Source organism: Callorhinchus milii, unplaced genomic scaffold (genome assembly GCF_018977255.1).
Source record: "Callorhinchus milii isolate IMCB2004 unplaced genomic scaffold, IMCB_Cmil_1.0 Scaffold10, whole genome shotgun sequence".
Taxonomy (NCBI): Eukaryota; Metazoa; Chordata; class Chondrichthyes; order Chimaeriformes; family Callorhinchidae; genus Callorhinchus; species Callorhinchus milii.
Window position 1 is genome coordinate 10032284 of NW_024704751.1, and position 16786 is coordinate 10049069.

General features: G+C 37.3%; 1 protein-coding gene across 1 annotated transcript in view; it reads right to left on the minus strand.

Annotated features, from left to right (window-relative positions):
- tmem132e (transmembrane protein 132E) overlaps positions 1-16786 on the minus strand; it is a 129699-nt gene that overhangs the window by 70023 nt on the left and 42890 nt on the right. The window contains exons 7-8 of the mRNA XM_042338583.1: positions 10764-10907; positions 3659-3851 (exon numbers count right to left, since the gene is read on the minus strand). Coding sequence (XP_042194517.1) covers positions 3659-3851; positions 10764-10907 — 337 coding nt within the window. The remainder of the gene's footprint in view (positions 1-3658; positions 3852-10763; positions 10908-16786) is intronic.

Below are 16786 nucleotides of genomic sequence, written 5' to 3' on the forward strand. Positions count from 1 at the left end.
ATATAAAATGCAAGAATTATTATTACAACTGGTTCATAAACTTGACAGTAGGGCAGCATCCATTCAAAAATTGCCAAGTGGATAATAATAATAATTCTTGCATTTGATATAGAGCTTTTCACGTCTTCTCGACGTCTCAAAGTGCTTCACAGGATATACTGTAAAGTGAATTGACTGCATATTTGTGGGTGAAATGCGGCAGCCAATTGCGGACAGCAGCGTCCCACAAACAGTCATGGATTGAAATGACCAATTTTTTTATTATTGTGTTTTTTTCTTGAGGGATTATTATCAGGCGTGTGGAGTAAAGAAACTTGCCCATGGTTTCACCCCTGCCGGGAATCGAACACAGGTCTCTCGCTTGTAAAGCAAGTGCTCTAACCACTGAGATACAGGACTCAGATAGATAGATAGATAGCCATGTCACTCCTGCACTGGATGGATGTAATTTCTTTGGCAATACACATATTTCTGTTAAGTTGTTTCCACTGTCTGCGAGAGAGTAACAGGAGCATCAATCAATCTGAGATAGTTACGAAAAGGAGCAAAAGTAGACGAAGAGGGATTGTTTAACAAAAGCGTCGTTAGGTTTTGGAATGTAAGGACAGGATGCATGTTAGCTTTTAAGAAACTAGATAGATAGCTAAAGATGAATAATTTCAAGAGTTTGAAAGAGCAATACATTCTGCCTTTTCTCCAAAGAGCCCGTACAGACAATAGGCTTTTTTCTTTTCTGAAACGTTTGTTAGCTTTGGTTCTGTTCATGCTTAGAGTTAAACTATGATTGTAGACAAGGACATTTAATTAAACCTGTACTCTGACGTACAATTCCAAGAACGCATCTTCTAATAACTACTCATTTGAGTATGGGAAGCTGAGTAAACAATTTTATTTAGCAGCCGCCAGTCAGTGCTTTGAGATGTTCTCCCGACATGATAGGCGCTATAAATCTATATTTGCTGTGAGCCTTGGTGGTACTTAAATCTCTTAGCTTTCAAGGTTAAAAGACACTGTACTTATTGGTTTGATTTTTTCCCACCCAGTAAAATCCAAATTTCCTCTACTTGCAGGTTACAAAAACTATTGTAGTAGTTGTGGAATTCTTACCTTAGTCGTAGGATCACTCTTTGCTACATTAAGAAAAATTGCACATAGGCTCAGCTTTCTAACTACCATATGTAAAGAAGGGATAAAAGATAGTGCTGGAAACAGCAAGTAAATTAGCAGAGAAAGATAGCAGAATTGGGATGGTTGTGCTGAAAAAAAACTCAAAATAGGATTGCAGTGCCCAAGCAGTAACAGAGCCCGATTAAGGAAAAAGGTAATATTCAAACCAATAAGTACAATAAAACAAAGGCAACTAATGGATCATTAGTAGTGTGAAATGCTAGAATAAGGTCTTCAAGGATCTAAACTTCGACTTTAATATCCTTAAACCTCAGCTATCTTCCTCACTTTTCTAGCCATTAGGAGTCCTGTAGCTCAGTGGTTAGAGCACTCGTCTCACAAGCGAGAGACCTGGGTTTGATCCCCGGCCGCTCAGGGCGAAACCTTGGGCAAGTTTCCTTACTCCACACGCCTGATAATGATTCTTCAAAAAAAACAATAATAAAAAATTGGTCATTGCAATCCATGACTTTTGTTTGTGGGACACTGCTGTGTGCAATTGGCTGCCACGTTTCGCCCACAAATAGTCAATTCACTTTACAGTCTATTCTGTGAAGCGCTTTGAGACGTCTAGAAGACAAGAAAAAGCGCTATATCAAACGCAAGGATTATTATTATTATTATATCCCCAGATAATTTTTGACACCACTACACTGGAATTAACACCCGTCTCTGCTGCCTCAGTCACACAATGTCTCGCTTCCGTGCCTTTGTCTTCCTCGTGCATAACCCTTTAACATTTTGTCACATGGGAATGTAAAGCTCTATTCTCAAAGAAAAATGTTTCATCAGACTAAACCTATTGTTACACCGGGGAGGCAGCAATGTTAAGTGCCAAATAATGTATACCACACAGAGGAGCAAGAGGATTTATACACCAAGCAGTGTCTTCCATTGGGCTGAAAAATACATTGCATTGAAGAGTTTGTTCCATGCATAAAAGCAATGTATTTCATGGCTATGAGCACTGCATTACACAAGGCACTGTGACACTGTGTTTCAGATATACCGAGCTGTATAATGTGTGGATTCATAAGTTCCATTCTGTTAGTTTGAAATACATTAAAAGCTGATTTTGTTGAATTGTGAGGAACAAAAAAGTCAATGTGAAATTATGATTGTGCAGCAGAACTGCTGGATAGAGAATGTCCTTGGGAGGACAATCTAAACCCGCAACATCCTGTGTACCAGTACTTACTCAAAAACTACATACTGAATGAACAAAATTGTTTTCCATCTCAGCTTTTTCCCATTAAAGGAAAAGACAAAGTGGAAACAAATGCATTCAAGCTGCTTTCATACTGCAGTGTAATTGTGGCTCTCTTTCCACACTGTTGTAAGCACGGAGCCACTGCCTACTCACATCACAACTGCCTGCTCACCACTGAAAGCCGGGTAAGGCAGCGAGCGGTCTCTCCAGGTTCAGCTTCAAAGACACTGACAAACCATTTGCTCACTAGTCCGTCTCTACTGATGGGACTTGTATATGTTTAATAAGATCTGGGTGAAATAACAAGCATGTATGAACTGTCCACACGAGCAACTTTACGAAAACAGTCTACATCAATAAAAAAAAAGATTACCACCATCTATTATTTTCTTTCCGATTGTTAGAGTGTAAATGGTGGTACAGTGGTTTGAGTCTGTGCTCATGCCATAACAAAACTTTCTGGTGGTAACGAGCGTGGTAATGTGAATGTGCCTGGTAATGTTAAGAACCTGAATTAAATTAGTGGAGATACTGTATTTTAATGATTTGGCTATTGCAGTGTGTAGGAGAAATTGGTACCTTTAGACTATTTGCTCATTAACTCCTCTCAGAGAGTAAGCCTAATGATTTCATCAGAACTCACTATTTAAGCAATGCAGTATTAAGAAAAAAAACTCAACTAGTAATACAAGATTACTACTACAGTATTTAGCTCTAGAAAGGGTACACATTGTTGAATCATTTAATTAATTAATTTATTATTTAAGATGTCTCCTTGGGGCTGAACTGGCTCCACCAAATCTTTTCTTCCAGTTTATCAGATTAAATAATTCATTTACACCCTGTTCTAAATAATATAACCCAGTCTATCCAATGCAGCGCAGGTATTAATCTAATCAACCATTGCTGGACACCCTCTGAGACTAGTATATCCGTTTTACAATTCGGGGCCCAAAACTGAACCATCACTCTAGAGGAGCGGGTGAAGAATTGCTCTCAAAGACTGTAAACAGTTGCTTAGAGTGACAGGTACTTTACTGTCCCTGGCATACATCTCATGTCGCCATAACTGGGAAATAACTGGAAAATATGCAGAACAGCACAGCCAAGTCAAAAGTTCTTCACCTTCCATTACAGTATTTTATCACTCAATTAGCACAAACTGTTACCCCTTTTTGAAGACGGCACAAACTTCCACAATATAAGGAATACCAAGTTTGACGTCTGAAAATGCCATGCTAATTATTATAATTAATTTGTCTGTTTAAAAAACAAACTCACCATGGAGAGGGGTACAATAGCACGGATGTCTTTTTGGATTACAGTCAGTTCCGTCACCACCTTGTCCGAGTCTGGTGGGGGATTTTTCCCTCGGTAGTCAATGTGCCACATGATGCGTCTGGTCACAGACTGGCTTGTGAAATTTTCCATTTCAAAGTCCAGTTGTATGATTTCATTGGACTGAATGTTTTCACTGCCGAGAGATTAGGGGGGGAACACATCAGATACACTTCATGAATTTGTGTTTAATCAGCTGAAAGAACCCAACATTTCTTCAGTTTGTTTACATGCTTAAGTTGCTTTGGAATCCAATAATGACAGAACAGAAGCTTTGTTTACCGCAATACCGGTGCTATTAATAACGAAAATCCACAATACAACTAGAAAGCACATTATGTCAAGTCCCACATGTAGCTTTTACATCCTTTTTGCATTTTAGCATAAGCGTAATTTACCCTGCCAAACTGGCGGCAGAACAAATCTGACATTTACAGTGATCCAACAAAACCTTGGCAGCATAAACTATATCGCGTTGCATATTCAGATCTCCTAGAAACATGACAATGTTGGAGGTACTGTAGCGTAAGTAGATGGCCAATCTCCAAGATGATATCTCAGATTCTGGCAACCCTTGTATGAAATAGACCAGTTGGATGGTGAGACAACTCTGCATTAGGGAAAGCAGTTGTGGGGGATACAGTTTGAAAGAACCAGTGCGTTGGTCATAATTAATGAACTTTCTTTTTTTTAAAGTTTTCATGCTTAAGGGATTCTGTAAACCATTTAAAAAGACATCGGAATAAAGAGTTTGAAAATTCTGAAAATAGCCATCAAGTGAGACCTTAGGATGATCTATAAAATAGGCTTGGTTTAAAACAAGACAGTTGAAGTATTTCAATCATACAAAAAGTATCAATACCAACAACCATGCAAATCAAGTTCCATCCCATCAAAATTTGATAATAATCCTTCCATTTGATGTAGCACCGTATCATGTATTCCCAACATGAATGGCACTGTATAAATGTAAATTGTGTTTTAAAGAGAAATCCAGGAGATCTGTGAGAGGATCCAGAAAAACTTGCCATTTATTCGTCCTTGCTCCCACCAGAAAACAATCTTTGAAAGACAATGGAATATATTTAGTTAATATAAAAAATATTCTTAACGTATAAATTATATGCATGGTTTGGTTTAACTCCATTAGAGAATATTATTTGCGATTAATTAACACCAATAATCATGACCTAAGCTAAATTAAAGGCAAGCTTCTTCATGCGTGAATTCCTTTCTCCTCCATCTCTTTTCATTCCAAAGGTGATGGATGAACCGCGTAGATAAAAAAAAATACATGCAGCCAATCACACAGAATGCCAACAACAACACAAACAAATAAAGAGCACCCAGAAATTTGGCTTCAGTCACTGCACTAGAGATTATCTAAAGCAATGGGTGTACAGTTCTTTGATATTAATTGATGGGGTTCTTTGTACAAAAAATCAATATGTCTGTACAAAGAATTATTTCTACTCAGTGCTTGGAAACATGCCAGACCTTATAATTAAACCTAAAATCATGCACACGTAGGCTCTCTCTCCTGTTGTAGAAACCCTTGCCAACTGTGTGCAATTAAAGCCGAGAGGCATTTACTGAAATCTCAGAAAATATTTTCCTTTCAATTCTTTGTTACATTGTAGTGTATATCTTAATACTTTGGCGAAGCATAGAGAGATTGGACAGAGGAAGGGGAGGGGTATGTTGGTTGGGAAAGCTCGCAAAAAATGTGCCTTCGGAAAAATTAATGGGGTTTCTCGGGCAAAGTCATTTCCCAGTCCCATAAAAAGAGGATGATGGGAGCAAACAGGCCAAGAATGTGACTGACAAAGGGTATGAAACAAATGGGGTGTGTGCAAAGGGCAAACAGCCAAGGTTGGCAAAGGAAGTGGGCCTCAGCAAGCATTACTCTGGGCAGAAGGAAACAATACAAAAAAGAACAGAGAATGTGGGATTGGTAGGAGGAAAAAGTCAAACACAGTGAGAGCCACTTTATTCATATGAAAATAATTTATTGAGGAGTGATCTCAATGATAATATCCCTATCCTTACTCTCTTCTACAAATGTTTTCCTGACATAAAAGGAACATATATCAAACGATAATTATCAAAGCATTATTATTTTTTATATTTCATAAAATCTGAGCGTTCCAATCTTACTTTACATCCTCACGTGCAATTTTCTTCTGCTTACAAACACTCATTTCCATCCCCCTACCCGGCTCCTAATAAACCGCCAACACGGCTCTCTCTTCACTCTCGGAACCTCCAACGTACCGGTGAACAAACTGTGTGATCAGAGTCAGCTGCCTGGGGTGACGGGCCCAGAGCCCAGGGAACACAGCGCAAATCTGCACTGGATGTACGTTTGCTGAGCTCTTGTGACACATACTTGCCACCGTCAAATTGTAGTTTTCTCACATGCCACTCACAGTGGCATAGATTTTATTAAATATATATTTGCGAAAAATGATGTAACTTATGTCACTTCACTCATCTAAGTACAGCAACAGCACTGCTCCCTTAAATTAAAGCAATCCTTGGGATTCTTATTCCAGTTCCCCTTTGTGGTGTTCTACATTCCCAAATCCCTTGTTTTAAAAACACATAGAAGGACGATTACTGATGCGAAAGTGAAGACAAGAATTACTGATGCAATTTAGCACGGACTTTCTCCCATGATACTTCGCAAATTAGCAAATACTTGGGATCTACTAACCACTGACAGTTGTATTCTGTTGGCTGTTTCATTTTAAAACTTTTTTTTTTGCTAATTTTCACTTCTCTTCTGAACGTTTAACTCTTGCCAGACTACAATTCCACTGGCTTTTCTCCTCGGTCAATGCTAGAGGTGAGAGAAGCCATGGGGTGACTATTTGTTCCATCCTACGTTTTGCATAAACAGCCTGACTCTACTGTGCTTACTCATACAATAACACAGTCGGGATCCGGAAAAGTATGGGGAATAATGTGTGTAAATCCTAACACTTTGTGTTACAGCACCTTATTAAATGTTACATTAATGGCAGACCTCCTAAAACTTAAATTTCATTGAGAAATGTATACTTGCAATATGTTTGACACATTACCTTAGCTCTCAAGTCTCTGAACTATTTCTTCTCACTCAGCAATCAATCCTGATGGATAAGTTTTTTGATGAATACACAGAGCGCTAGTTTCAGACTCTGCATTATCGCACTTGAGGATTAAAGGGGATATTTTATGACATCATGAAAGAACCTTTAATTGGATCTGTTGGGCTCAAAATTGTGGGCTATATGATTCTTGCATTATTTATCAGTGTATATTCTTTTATTTTCAAACTTAAGAGAAAGCCATAATGGTCAAAGCTATTCACCAATTTCAAGGGCTAGTAAGATAGATGATCTGATCTAGGTATGATCTTATTTATGATTACATTTTAGAGATCAGGTTAGTCACCTGCAGTTATAGGAGTTGACATTATAAAAAAAATAAAAATAAAAATATTAAATGAGCACTCTTATGACTTAAAAGAACACTGCAATAAAATATTAAACACAAAGAATGTATGATTACTTATACTGTTTTCTAACTAATCAATCACTTTCAGACTGTTGGGCGCAGTGGAAGGAGCACAAATGCTTTAGTGAGCAATTCAGAATGAGGAAGACAAGGTCATCAGAAATCTTGGCAAGCAGGATCTGAAACCAATTTCATAAAGGTAGTGAGGAATGAATCATAAAAATAAACCAGAAGCAGCATTCCTTAATGAAATATTATGTTGTCAAATGCAAATATTTATCAGCGTTAACCATCAGCTAATGAGGCATTTTTGTGAAGCACTCGGGTTATTTGTATACATATCTGATACACCTTAATTCAAATAATTAATTTTGCTGGGAAATTATATTTGGTAGTTGATGCATGAATGGATTTTAATTTTTCCTTTGTGGAATAAATAAGGATCAAGGATCAGAATAACAGAGCTGGGGAACCTCAGGGGACTCATTAAACATGTTTCTGTCTTTTCTGCTACACAGAGATTCCGGTAAGTTGATGTAACATGGGCCAAGTGAAATGTAAATGTTCCGAGGTAGGGAGATCCCACTCTCACATGGTGAATAAGGACCATAATAACACATTCTGTCAAAAGAGATCCACTGAACAATTTCCTGCTGATTTTGCCTCAGGTTCCGATGCCCTCAGCATGCAGGAAGCTGGCCTGTCAATCATGACCACTGTCACAATCATTTCAAGCTCCAGGGACACGCATAACCATTGCAACCAACAGCCTGGCTTCCCTCACACCGCGAGTGGTCTGGCCAGTCTACACAGGAGTCCTGGAACTCTCATGGATTACTGGTAACCACGGATCATCAGAACACTCACATTATAAGCAAACTCGCACTATGCGTGTCAGCATGGCTCAGTAGTAACTCTATTGCCTCCCAGTCAGAAGACTGTGAATTCAAGCCCCATATCAGGACCTATAATCACATAGTCTAAGGTGACACTCCAATGCAGGGCTGGCTGTGGGGGTGGGGGTTGCTGCACTGTCAGAGTGTCGTCCTGTCTGGATCTCTCAGATTAACAGATCTGAGATCCAGGTGGATGTTCAGGATCCCATGGCAGTGTTCGAAAAGGGAAAGGTGTATTCCCGGTGCCATGGCCAACAGGGTTCCACGGTAAGTAAAGTAAACCTAAACCTAGATGGAATTTCTCAGTGGGAGCAGGGATGGAATGAAAGGAAGATTGGTGTTCCAAGGATTGGCGCTCTATAAACATAAATAATAATAATACTTGCATTTGATATAGCAATTTCCTCTGTATTGGTGCTATATAAAAATAAAGACTATATAAAATAAATGGTATCCATCCTTGATTTGACATAGCACATCCATCACGTTAAAACATCTTAAAGTGCTCCACAGTTTTCTGCAGAGTGTAGTGACTGTATATGTATAGGCAATTACGGTAGCCAATTTGCACACAGCTATTTCCCACAAACAGCCATGAATTGAATGACTTTTTTAATCTGGGGAATTGTTAGTCAGGACGGTAGGAGAAACTGCCTTCTCTTTTCAAATAATGCCATGGGATCTTGAACATCCACCTGAACGGGCAGATAGGACTTCAGTTTAACGTTTCGTTTGAAGAGAGGCTATAAATCATGATGGATGAGGTGGGAACATGAATGGAAATATTTTAAGTAAAAGGTTAGTAGCTGTTTGTAACTGTTGGTTCAACTTGCAAGAAAAATTGTGAAACTGAAGAATTGAAATAAAGATGATTATTGCATCATCAAAAGACATGGCGGAGAGCACGATTTAGTGATTCAGCCACTCCTCTGTGAAAAGAGCAGAGGTAGTGTGCACTGAGGTGAACAATCTGAAGAAAGTTGGTGAACAGAATGCAATCATCAAGAAAGAGCTGATAATGTCGAATGATGAGTAAAGGAAATGATGTGGATAAGGAACAAAGTGCAAGAGAAGGTTTGGTATCCCTTTTCTTTAGTACACAATATAGGTTTTAAATCCATTTAGAGAAGTGCATTTAAGGTGAATAATAGACAGGCTATTCATAACATACACTTCTGGAAGTGTCAAGGCTTCTATAATTTTGCTGGGTCTTAAAGACCAGCTTTATTGTAGCTAAAATAGCTTTTTAAAAAAACCCTTCTCTGCAGGATTAAAGTAATCCTTCATAAAAAATAACAGCTGGACAATCCAGAGGACAAATTAGTTATTTGCTTACTCGCATTCTGTATGGGGGGACGGCGGAAAGAGAAAGAATTTTATTGGTAAAAATCTTTCTCTGAAATTCATGCAATAACACATTTGAGAAGCATTAATACAATATTACAAGCTTACTTTCTATCAGAAGCTTTCAATGTCTAATTCAACTTGAAATACTCTAGAAACGTTGGCTGCGTTTCCTGCCACTCAATAACATTTTTTTTAAGGAATGCCCACACATTCTTTTTCATTTATTTTACTGGAGTATTTTTACGTTGTGGTACTATACTTAACTAAACCTGTTGCGGTATTTATCGTCAAACTATTTTTTTTATATATACAATCATAAGGTCGGTCCCATAAGGCTTTCTAAAAATGTATCTCTCAGATGGCGAAATTGGTGCAGTTAAAATCTGCAATATGTTTAGGAAAAAGTGCAGCTGTTTAGATTGCAATAGTCGTGCAGCAATCTCAGCCAGGATGTGAGAAAGATGCCTCCCCCAAAGGCAAAATATTGATGGCGCTTAACCTAAGCGCTTCCTGTCTACTTTAAAACCCACAGCACCCAAAGGGAATTGAAAATAAGGACAAACCACAGATAGCGAACATATTATATTACTATTTCTTGGAAGTTTTTTTTAAAAAATTTGGAAGACATAACAGTGTGCCATCCAGTGGATGTGCTTTGTCATTAGCAAGGCTGTAGATTTATTCAAAGGGCTTAACAAAAATAAACTCTCCTGGAACAAGTGAATTAGTGCTCTATTGCCCTCCGAAATGGCAATATCATCATCGTGCACAAGCACAGGAATGTCACTTGTCCTGTGATCGGTAACGTCAGTGTGAAAGTGCCCTACTATGGATCCCAGCTGTGCGCAGCACTGAAAAGCATACAAGATTACTTCTTCCATTTCATTGTACCACTCCCTTTCACTCCCTGAAGCGTTCAATTGTTAAATTAGGATTTTTTTTTAAATGACAAATTTGAGAGACAGCTTGTTGATTATTTATGCCTGTGGGAAAAAAGATCGTTTTGCATTAGAAGTTTAAGAGGTGAGGGGAGACCTTTATCTCATTGCGATTGTCTGGATTAAGCACTAAATTAAAGACAGTTTTAGCACACACTGCCAGTCATTTCCATTGTAATGAAGCCTACTATTAGTCAGCTAAATGATGAGCTGTATTTTGGTTCATGCTACAAAACATACAAAACTGATACCGGTGAAGAAATAGCAGAAACCAAACACCAAAGTTACTATTATGTTGATGTTTTGAAAAATACGGAAAAACAATTTCATTTCATTTAAAAATTAGATATGTCTGTTAATTCTTACTTCTGTAAAACACCTTCCTTCCGATTCACCTCCACGGTAGCTGTGGAATGTTTTCCTCCATTCAGGATCTCGGATTTCAACTGCCATAGCGTGGGATTTTTAGACCTCATGTTGTCCAGATTCACTCCCTTTTTGGCCTTCACCCTGCCAGAGATCAAACAAAAAGGAATCAGACGCAATGGGCAATGGCATCCAAGTTACCATGAGTGAAGATTCTAATGTTCTGATTCACTTGATGTGTAAATGAATGAAATCACAGTCCAGTTAAAGGAAAATTACTATCCATTTGCAATAACGAGAACTAATTTTTAATGATTAGCCTATAATGAACGGTGAAATGCACTTTACAGATCAATCTTCTTGTAAAGTGGAGTCTGCATAACCATTAATTATGATAAACATTTGAAAATAATTAATTCAAGTTCAACAGGAAACATAGAAACTAAAAATCTGTTTCACTCTTATCGCTGAAGAAGATAGACCAAACAACAAAATTACTGCTCAGGCCGCATGTTGACTTGGAGCAGATACAAAGGAGATCATTATTGAACACTTTGCTGGGGACGAGTTTGCTTATAATGTAGGTCTCCTGTGGACTGTGTTTAGAGGAAGTCAGTACACTACTGGATTCCAGCCACTAAAACCACAACAAACTCGTATGGATTCAATGGGATGGCGTGCAACATGCAAGACTCAGATCTTAGGTTAGGTTTATACGGTGCCAAACTGTAAAACAGTGCCAAGATTAGTTCCATTGAGGTTTTAACTTTTTGAGTGAATTTTTTTGCTTAAAAATCAGCAACATTTGGTTTCCAATCCAGTGAAACTCCTGCTCGGGCAATAACCCTTTTGGCAAACAGGAGTTTTAGTCTAAAATAACTCATTATCAATTCAGATCATCTCCATGGAGGGCTTTCTATACTTTGTGAAGTCCTGTAATGTAGTGGTTAGCACATTCTCCTCTCAAGCGAGTTCGATTCCTGGGTGGTGCAAAACCTTAGGCAAGTTTCTGTACTCCACATGCCTTAGTTTGCTTAGTAGTACAACATTTTTTGCTTCTATTCAACTACAACAATTATGTTTATACATGTTGTCAACACATTTGGTTTCATACGGTTCAAGATTTTATTTAGTCGTTTATTTGTGAAATCTGAAGACATTAATAGATATGCAACAATCTATTTCTCTCACAATGAATTTAGTGTTATTCCTTAATTAAAGTGGAATCATTTTAACTTACTATCTTTAATAATAATGATTAAAAACAAATGACAAGTGCCTTCTCCCCTTCAAAACAATGAGGGTTTGTCTTTAAAGAACAATTTCCACCTCAAATGAATGACTCAAGACTTTTGTTTGAAAGCCTCAAGGGAATTTATATATCTTACCCAGAAAGTGGGGGACAAACCATTAAATTATGCTTATGCCTTATGGCAGATTAATTGTATTTTTCAATTCCACTTGCTTTATGAGTCAAGGCCAATATAAATCACCCCTCGCCCCTCAACGAGCATTCTGATCATATTGTTAAATAAACCATGACAAAATCAAAGCCTGAATTAGGTTGCTGACATGCCATTATCAGAGAAGAATTTGAAGCCAAACAAGAACAGGCTGTTATAATATGCTCTGGAAAACTGACAAATCATTGCTTGCAGTATTTTCTGCATGGGTTGAAAATAAACAAAGAAAATCATGTTGCATGACAGTTTAATAGTCAGCAAATCTAGAAAAAAAAACATGTACATCTGGGGGAGGTGGAGAGAAAAAGAGTAGCTTGTAAAAACAAGAACTTATCTTCCGACAGTCAGAAAGGTGAAATAGGCAGAGGAGCAGAGTGAGTAGGGTTGTAAATGTGGTACATTACTGCTTATCAGCTCAGCTCAGCAGAGCTCTGCCATTTGAAGTTCAAAGCGTCGGGGTTTTCTGCAAACAAGTTTACTTAAAGCGGATAAAATTGGAAAGAACTTCAGGATAGGTTTGGCAATTTTTTTTTTGCAGAAGAGTTATTAGAATTCTTAAATCGTTGATTTAGTAAAATGGCTTTAATGTTCTATATATTATACAACTATTATATATACATATTGTATATATATACACACACACACACTATCACATTTCTTTCTGTTATAATATTTCTGTTGTCTAACATTTCCTCTCTATTGCTCTGTTCTTGACTGGTTGGTGAATAGCTTCTGAAGGACTTTGCAGCAGGTAGCAAAACATAATCAATAGCACCCATCCCGAGTCTATAAATCCATCAAACAAAGCAGAAGATAATTTTCTTTCCCTCTATTACTGGTAACAATTACCCCTTATTTGCTGTTCAGACCCTGCAGTGAAATCAGTTTTAGACACAGAAACTGCAAAACATTTTGTAACAACGTGCGATTCCCCCTCCTCCTTCCCTCTCACAAAACCACAAAGTCCCTCCATTTAACAATTTAATTTCTATTGGCCAAATGTGAATGCACACAACAAAATGTTTGCCACATTATCGTTGTCTTAATTTACAGTATGTTCTGCGAAGCGCTGTGAGACATTTCAACGACGTGATAAGGTGCTATATCAAATGTAAGGATTATTATTATTATTATTTCTTAGTGAAAGAATACTATTGTTTCTTTCGGCAACACAATGTTCGTGGATTAACGCTCTGGGACGGGACCCTGCTATATAAATGAAAGCTGTTGTATTGTTGGATTACCAATTTCTCTTATTTTAAAGGCACTGGCAGTATACAGAACAGATATTGGAAAAGACGATATTTTATTTATATTATGTATGTTTTGCTCTTGTATATTTTTGGGGCATTCAAGGAGAGCACAAGTGAACCACAAAACAAAGTTAAATTTGAATGCCCAGTTACTTGGCTGGATAACGGAAAATAATATTTTCTAAAGATACTAATTTTGTTGGGTGTTTTCCAGAGGTAATAACCGTAGGAACGTTGCCAAAACCCTGAATGTCACAGCACATCAAAGGGTATTGAATCTTGGCGGAAATGCAAAAAAAAAGAAATAACCCCTCCGTGTAGAACTGAAACATTCATAATAAAAGAGCAACAGGGGAGCGATTGCTCACTTTCACACTCGTGGTTTAGAATGTCACTGGAACCTCTTGATTAAATTATGGCGAAGGAACCGTTCCTAAATATTCATTATGCTCCTATATCATTTAACACTTCAAGACTGTGAAGCAATATTTTAAAAATAATGAACGTCTAGCAAATAGATGTGACCTGTGGTATCTGGTGCTGCCTTTCAAAAACTTTCCAGTTTAGTCTGACTCAATAACTTTGTCACGTACAGGTAGCGGTCCAGAGAAAACCTGAACACTGTTTGAAACATGACTGACTTTATCAGCATTTTACTGCAGTACCAACAGGATTCCAGACTCCTCTTTAAACGCATTACAAAGGTCTGACAGCATTTAACTTATTAAAATTATAAACTATTGATGGCTGCAAAATCTTAATGTTTTCCGAAACAAAGTCCAGGAATTTAAGTTTTACTCTGGACAGTTTTCATTAAAGGAGTCATTTTTTTCATTCCTTGTTAGAAGGAAACGCACTGGTAATGCAAATTAACAGTAATCAGTCGCCTAATAATTAGTTTCCTTGAGATAATAAGGTCCTCTACCAAGGGTAGAGAACACCTTCAAATGAATGTCAAAGGAAGTATTCCACAACAATTACACAGTGAGAGCACATCATCACAAATTGATAGTTTGTGAAATCCACAGAGACAGAAAAAATATCATAAATTGGTTTCCAGCCATGCTGTTCACATAACTATTAAACGTAAACCATTAAGCAGAATACTATATTTGACAAAAGCGGTGCAATGATTTTAGGAATCAAATAATTATGAGTTAGGATTTAGAATTGTTGAGCATTTTTTTTTCTTTATTCCCCATTGTTGTGACGGGCACAAAGCTCTTGAATTGGAAGAGTGAATTGATATGGGCATCTGACAGATACAGAGACATCAGTTTTTTTTTAACTGTACATCGTTATGTTTTACAAGAGATGTGCTAATTTTTTTTACAAACAAACCATGAAAAAGGATGATCTTTGTTGAGGATTTCTCTACCAATTCGACTATAAGTTAAAACAAATGAAGGTGTCATCGGGATTACGTTGCATTAACCTTTGGGCCTACTACAGCAGCTTATTGAGGCATCTTTCAGCTTAGCTCACTTTAATCAGTCTGCGGTTGTACGCCAAATCAGCTTTCCAATGGGATTTCTAATTTTATTAAGAATAATTCTTATATATTAAATCTTTATGCCATTTAAACCTTTTCAATTTTCTTTGCAGTGATATCCTTTCAATCATTCTGTCGGAAAATTGACTGTATGGTATAGAAATGACTCTTTAGTATTAAAGGTCATTAGAGAGGGTACTTGCACGGGCTATCAGAATCCTGCACCTTAGCAGAAATAAATTTAAACTCGACAGATATTTATCTAGGAGGAAACCCAACAAAGTTGTAAGTGTGCTATTTTACCAGGTCTTTTAACAGTTCATATAACTTACCACGAGCATTTCAATAATTTAACTTGCGTGCCAACTACACTAGCTTGTTGAGGGGTCCGAGCTGGATTTCAAATTTCACTTGAATGATAAATTATCGCTCTTTCACTTGAGCAATGAATTCCATATTTTACACCTATATATCCAGGATTCTCTACTTATGGCCAGAAGCAAATCAGCAAATCCGTAGTGAGCAACTTACCGGAGGCTTCTAATTGTTCTCATCAAATAGGTGTTAGCCGCATTATGTTGTGTCTTAGGTCGCTACTATATCAGCTTGTTGAGGCGTCTCTGAGGTCAGGTCACTTTAATCAGTCTATGGCTATATACCAGATTAGTTTTCCGATGGCACTGTCTAATTCTATTAAGAATATTTCTCACATATTAAACTTTTATAGCACTAGCCCTTTCCAATTTTACTGGCAGCACCACTGTCTTCTTCAGGCCAATGGGAAGCCAGCAGCATTATTGAATACTGTAGAGAATTACCCGTCAGTAATAGTCTTTGACAGATAGTTATTAGACCACACTCTGATCCAGAAAACTACAGATGTGAAAAGATTAACCTCTTCATACAGTGATGTGAATCATAGCACATTGGAACAAATTTACCCTGCACATAGTATTAAATACAAAGCAATGCCATTATTAAGTGTCTTGCTAGAGTGCAAGTTAATAATATAATAAATAATCCTTGCATTTCATGTAGTATTTTACGTAGCCTTAAAATCAGAAGTAAGATAGTTAATCTCGGCATAGTTTAAAATGACACTCCATGGCAAAAAGGTGGGGCATTGGAAATAAAACATTTGCTGAGATCTAATAAACTAGTGGAACAAATTTGATAGACTGAATAACCTTCTCCCATTCACCTATGTTATTGAAAGGTTCAAAGATTTTAATGGATATATAGAAAAAGTTAGAGAAAGTACTTTTCTGCCAAGATACTGTAACTTTAAACAATGTTTTTTCAATGCGAATAGCACTGTGTATATATAATGAAGATAGTCTTGTTCCAGTTTGTAAACTATAATTATAACTGAGAAACCAGGCATAATTAAATTCTAATTAGCAATGCACCAGTTTAAGGAGAATTACTGCCTGCAATACAAGAACTAATTAGTATGGTAATTTCAGTGAATCGACTTCAACTTTTTTTCATTTTACTCATTCTGTCTGAAAATTGACTGCTCGGGATAATGATCAAAACTTCAAAAGCGCAATATCAAATTTGGGCTTCTATTCCAGTTCTGTTCTTTTTTCTGCAGCAAACCAGTCATTACATCAAAGTTTAGAGATTATTAAACAACACAACAGACTACAAGACCGCGATTCCCATTGAACAGAATTTTACAGCACAGGAGATATTCTGCTCATTGCGTTTTGTGGGCTCTCGAAAAGAACTATCAGTTTGACCCATTCCCTGACCTTTTCCCTACATCATGTTACACGTTTCTTTTTCAATATTTATTTAATTCATTTTTAA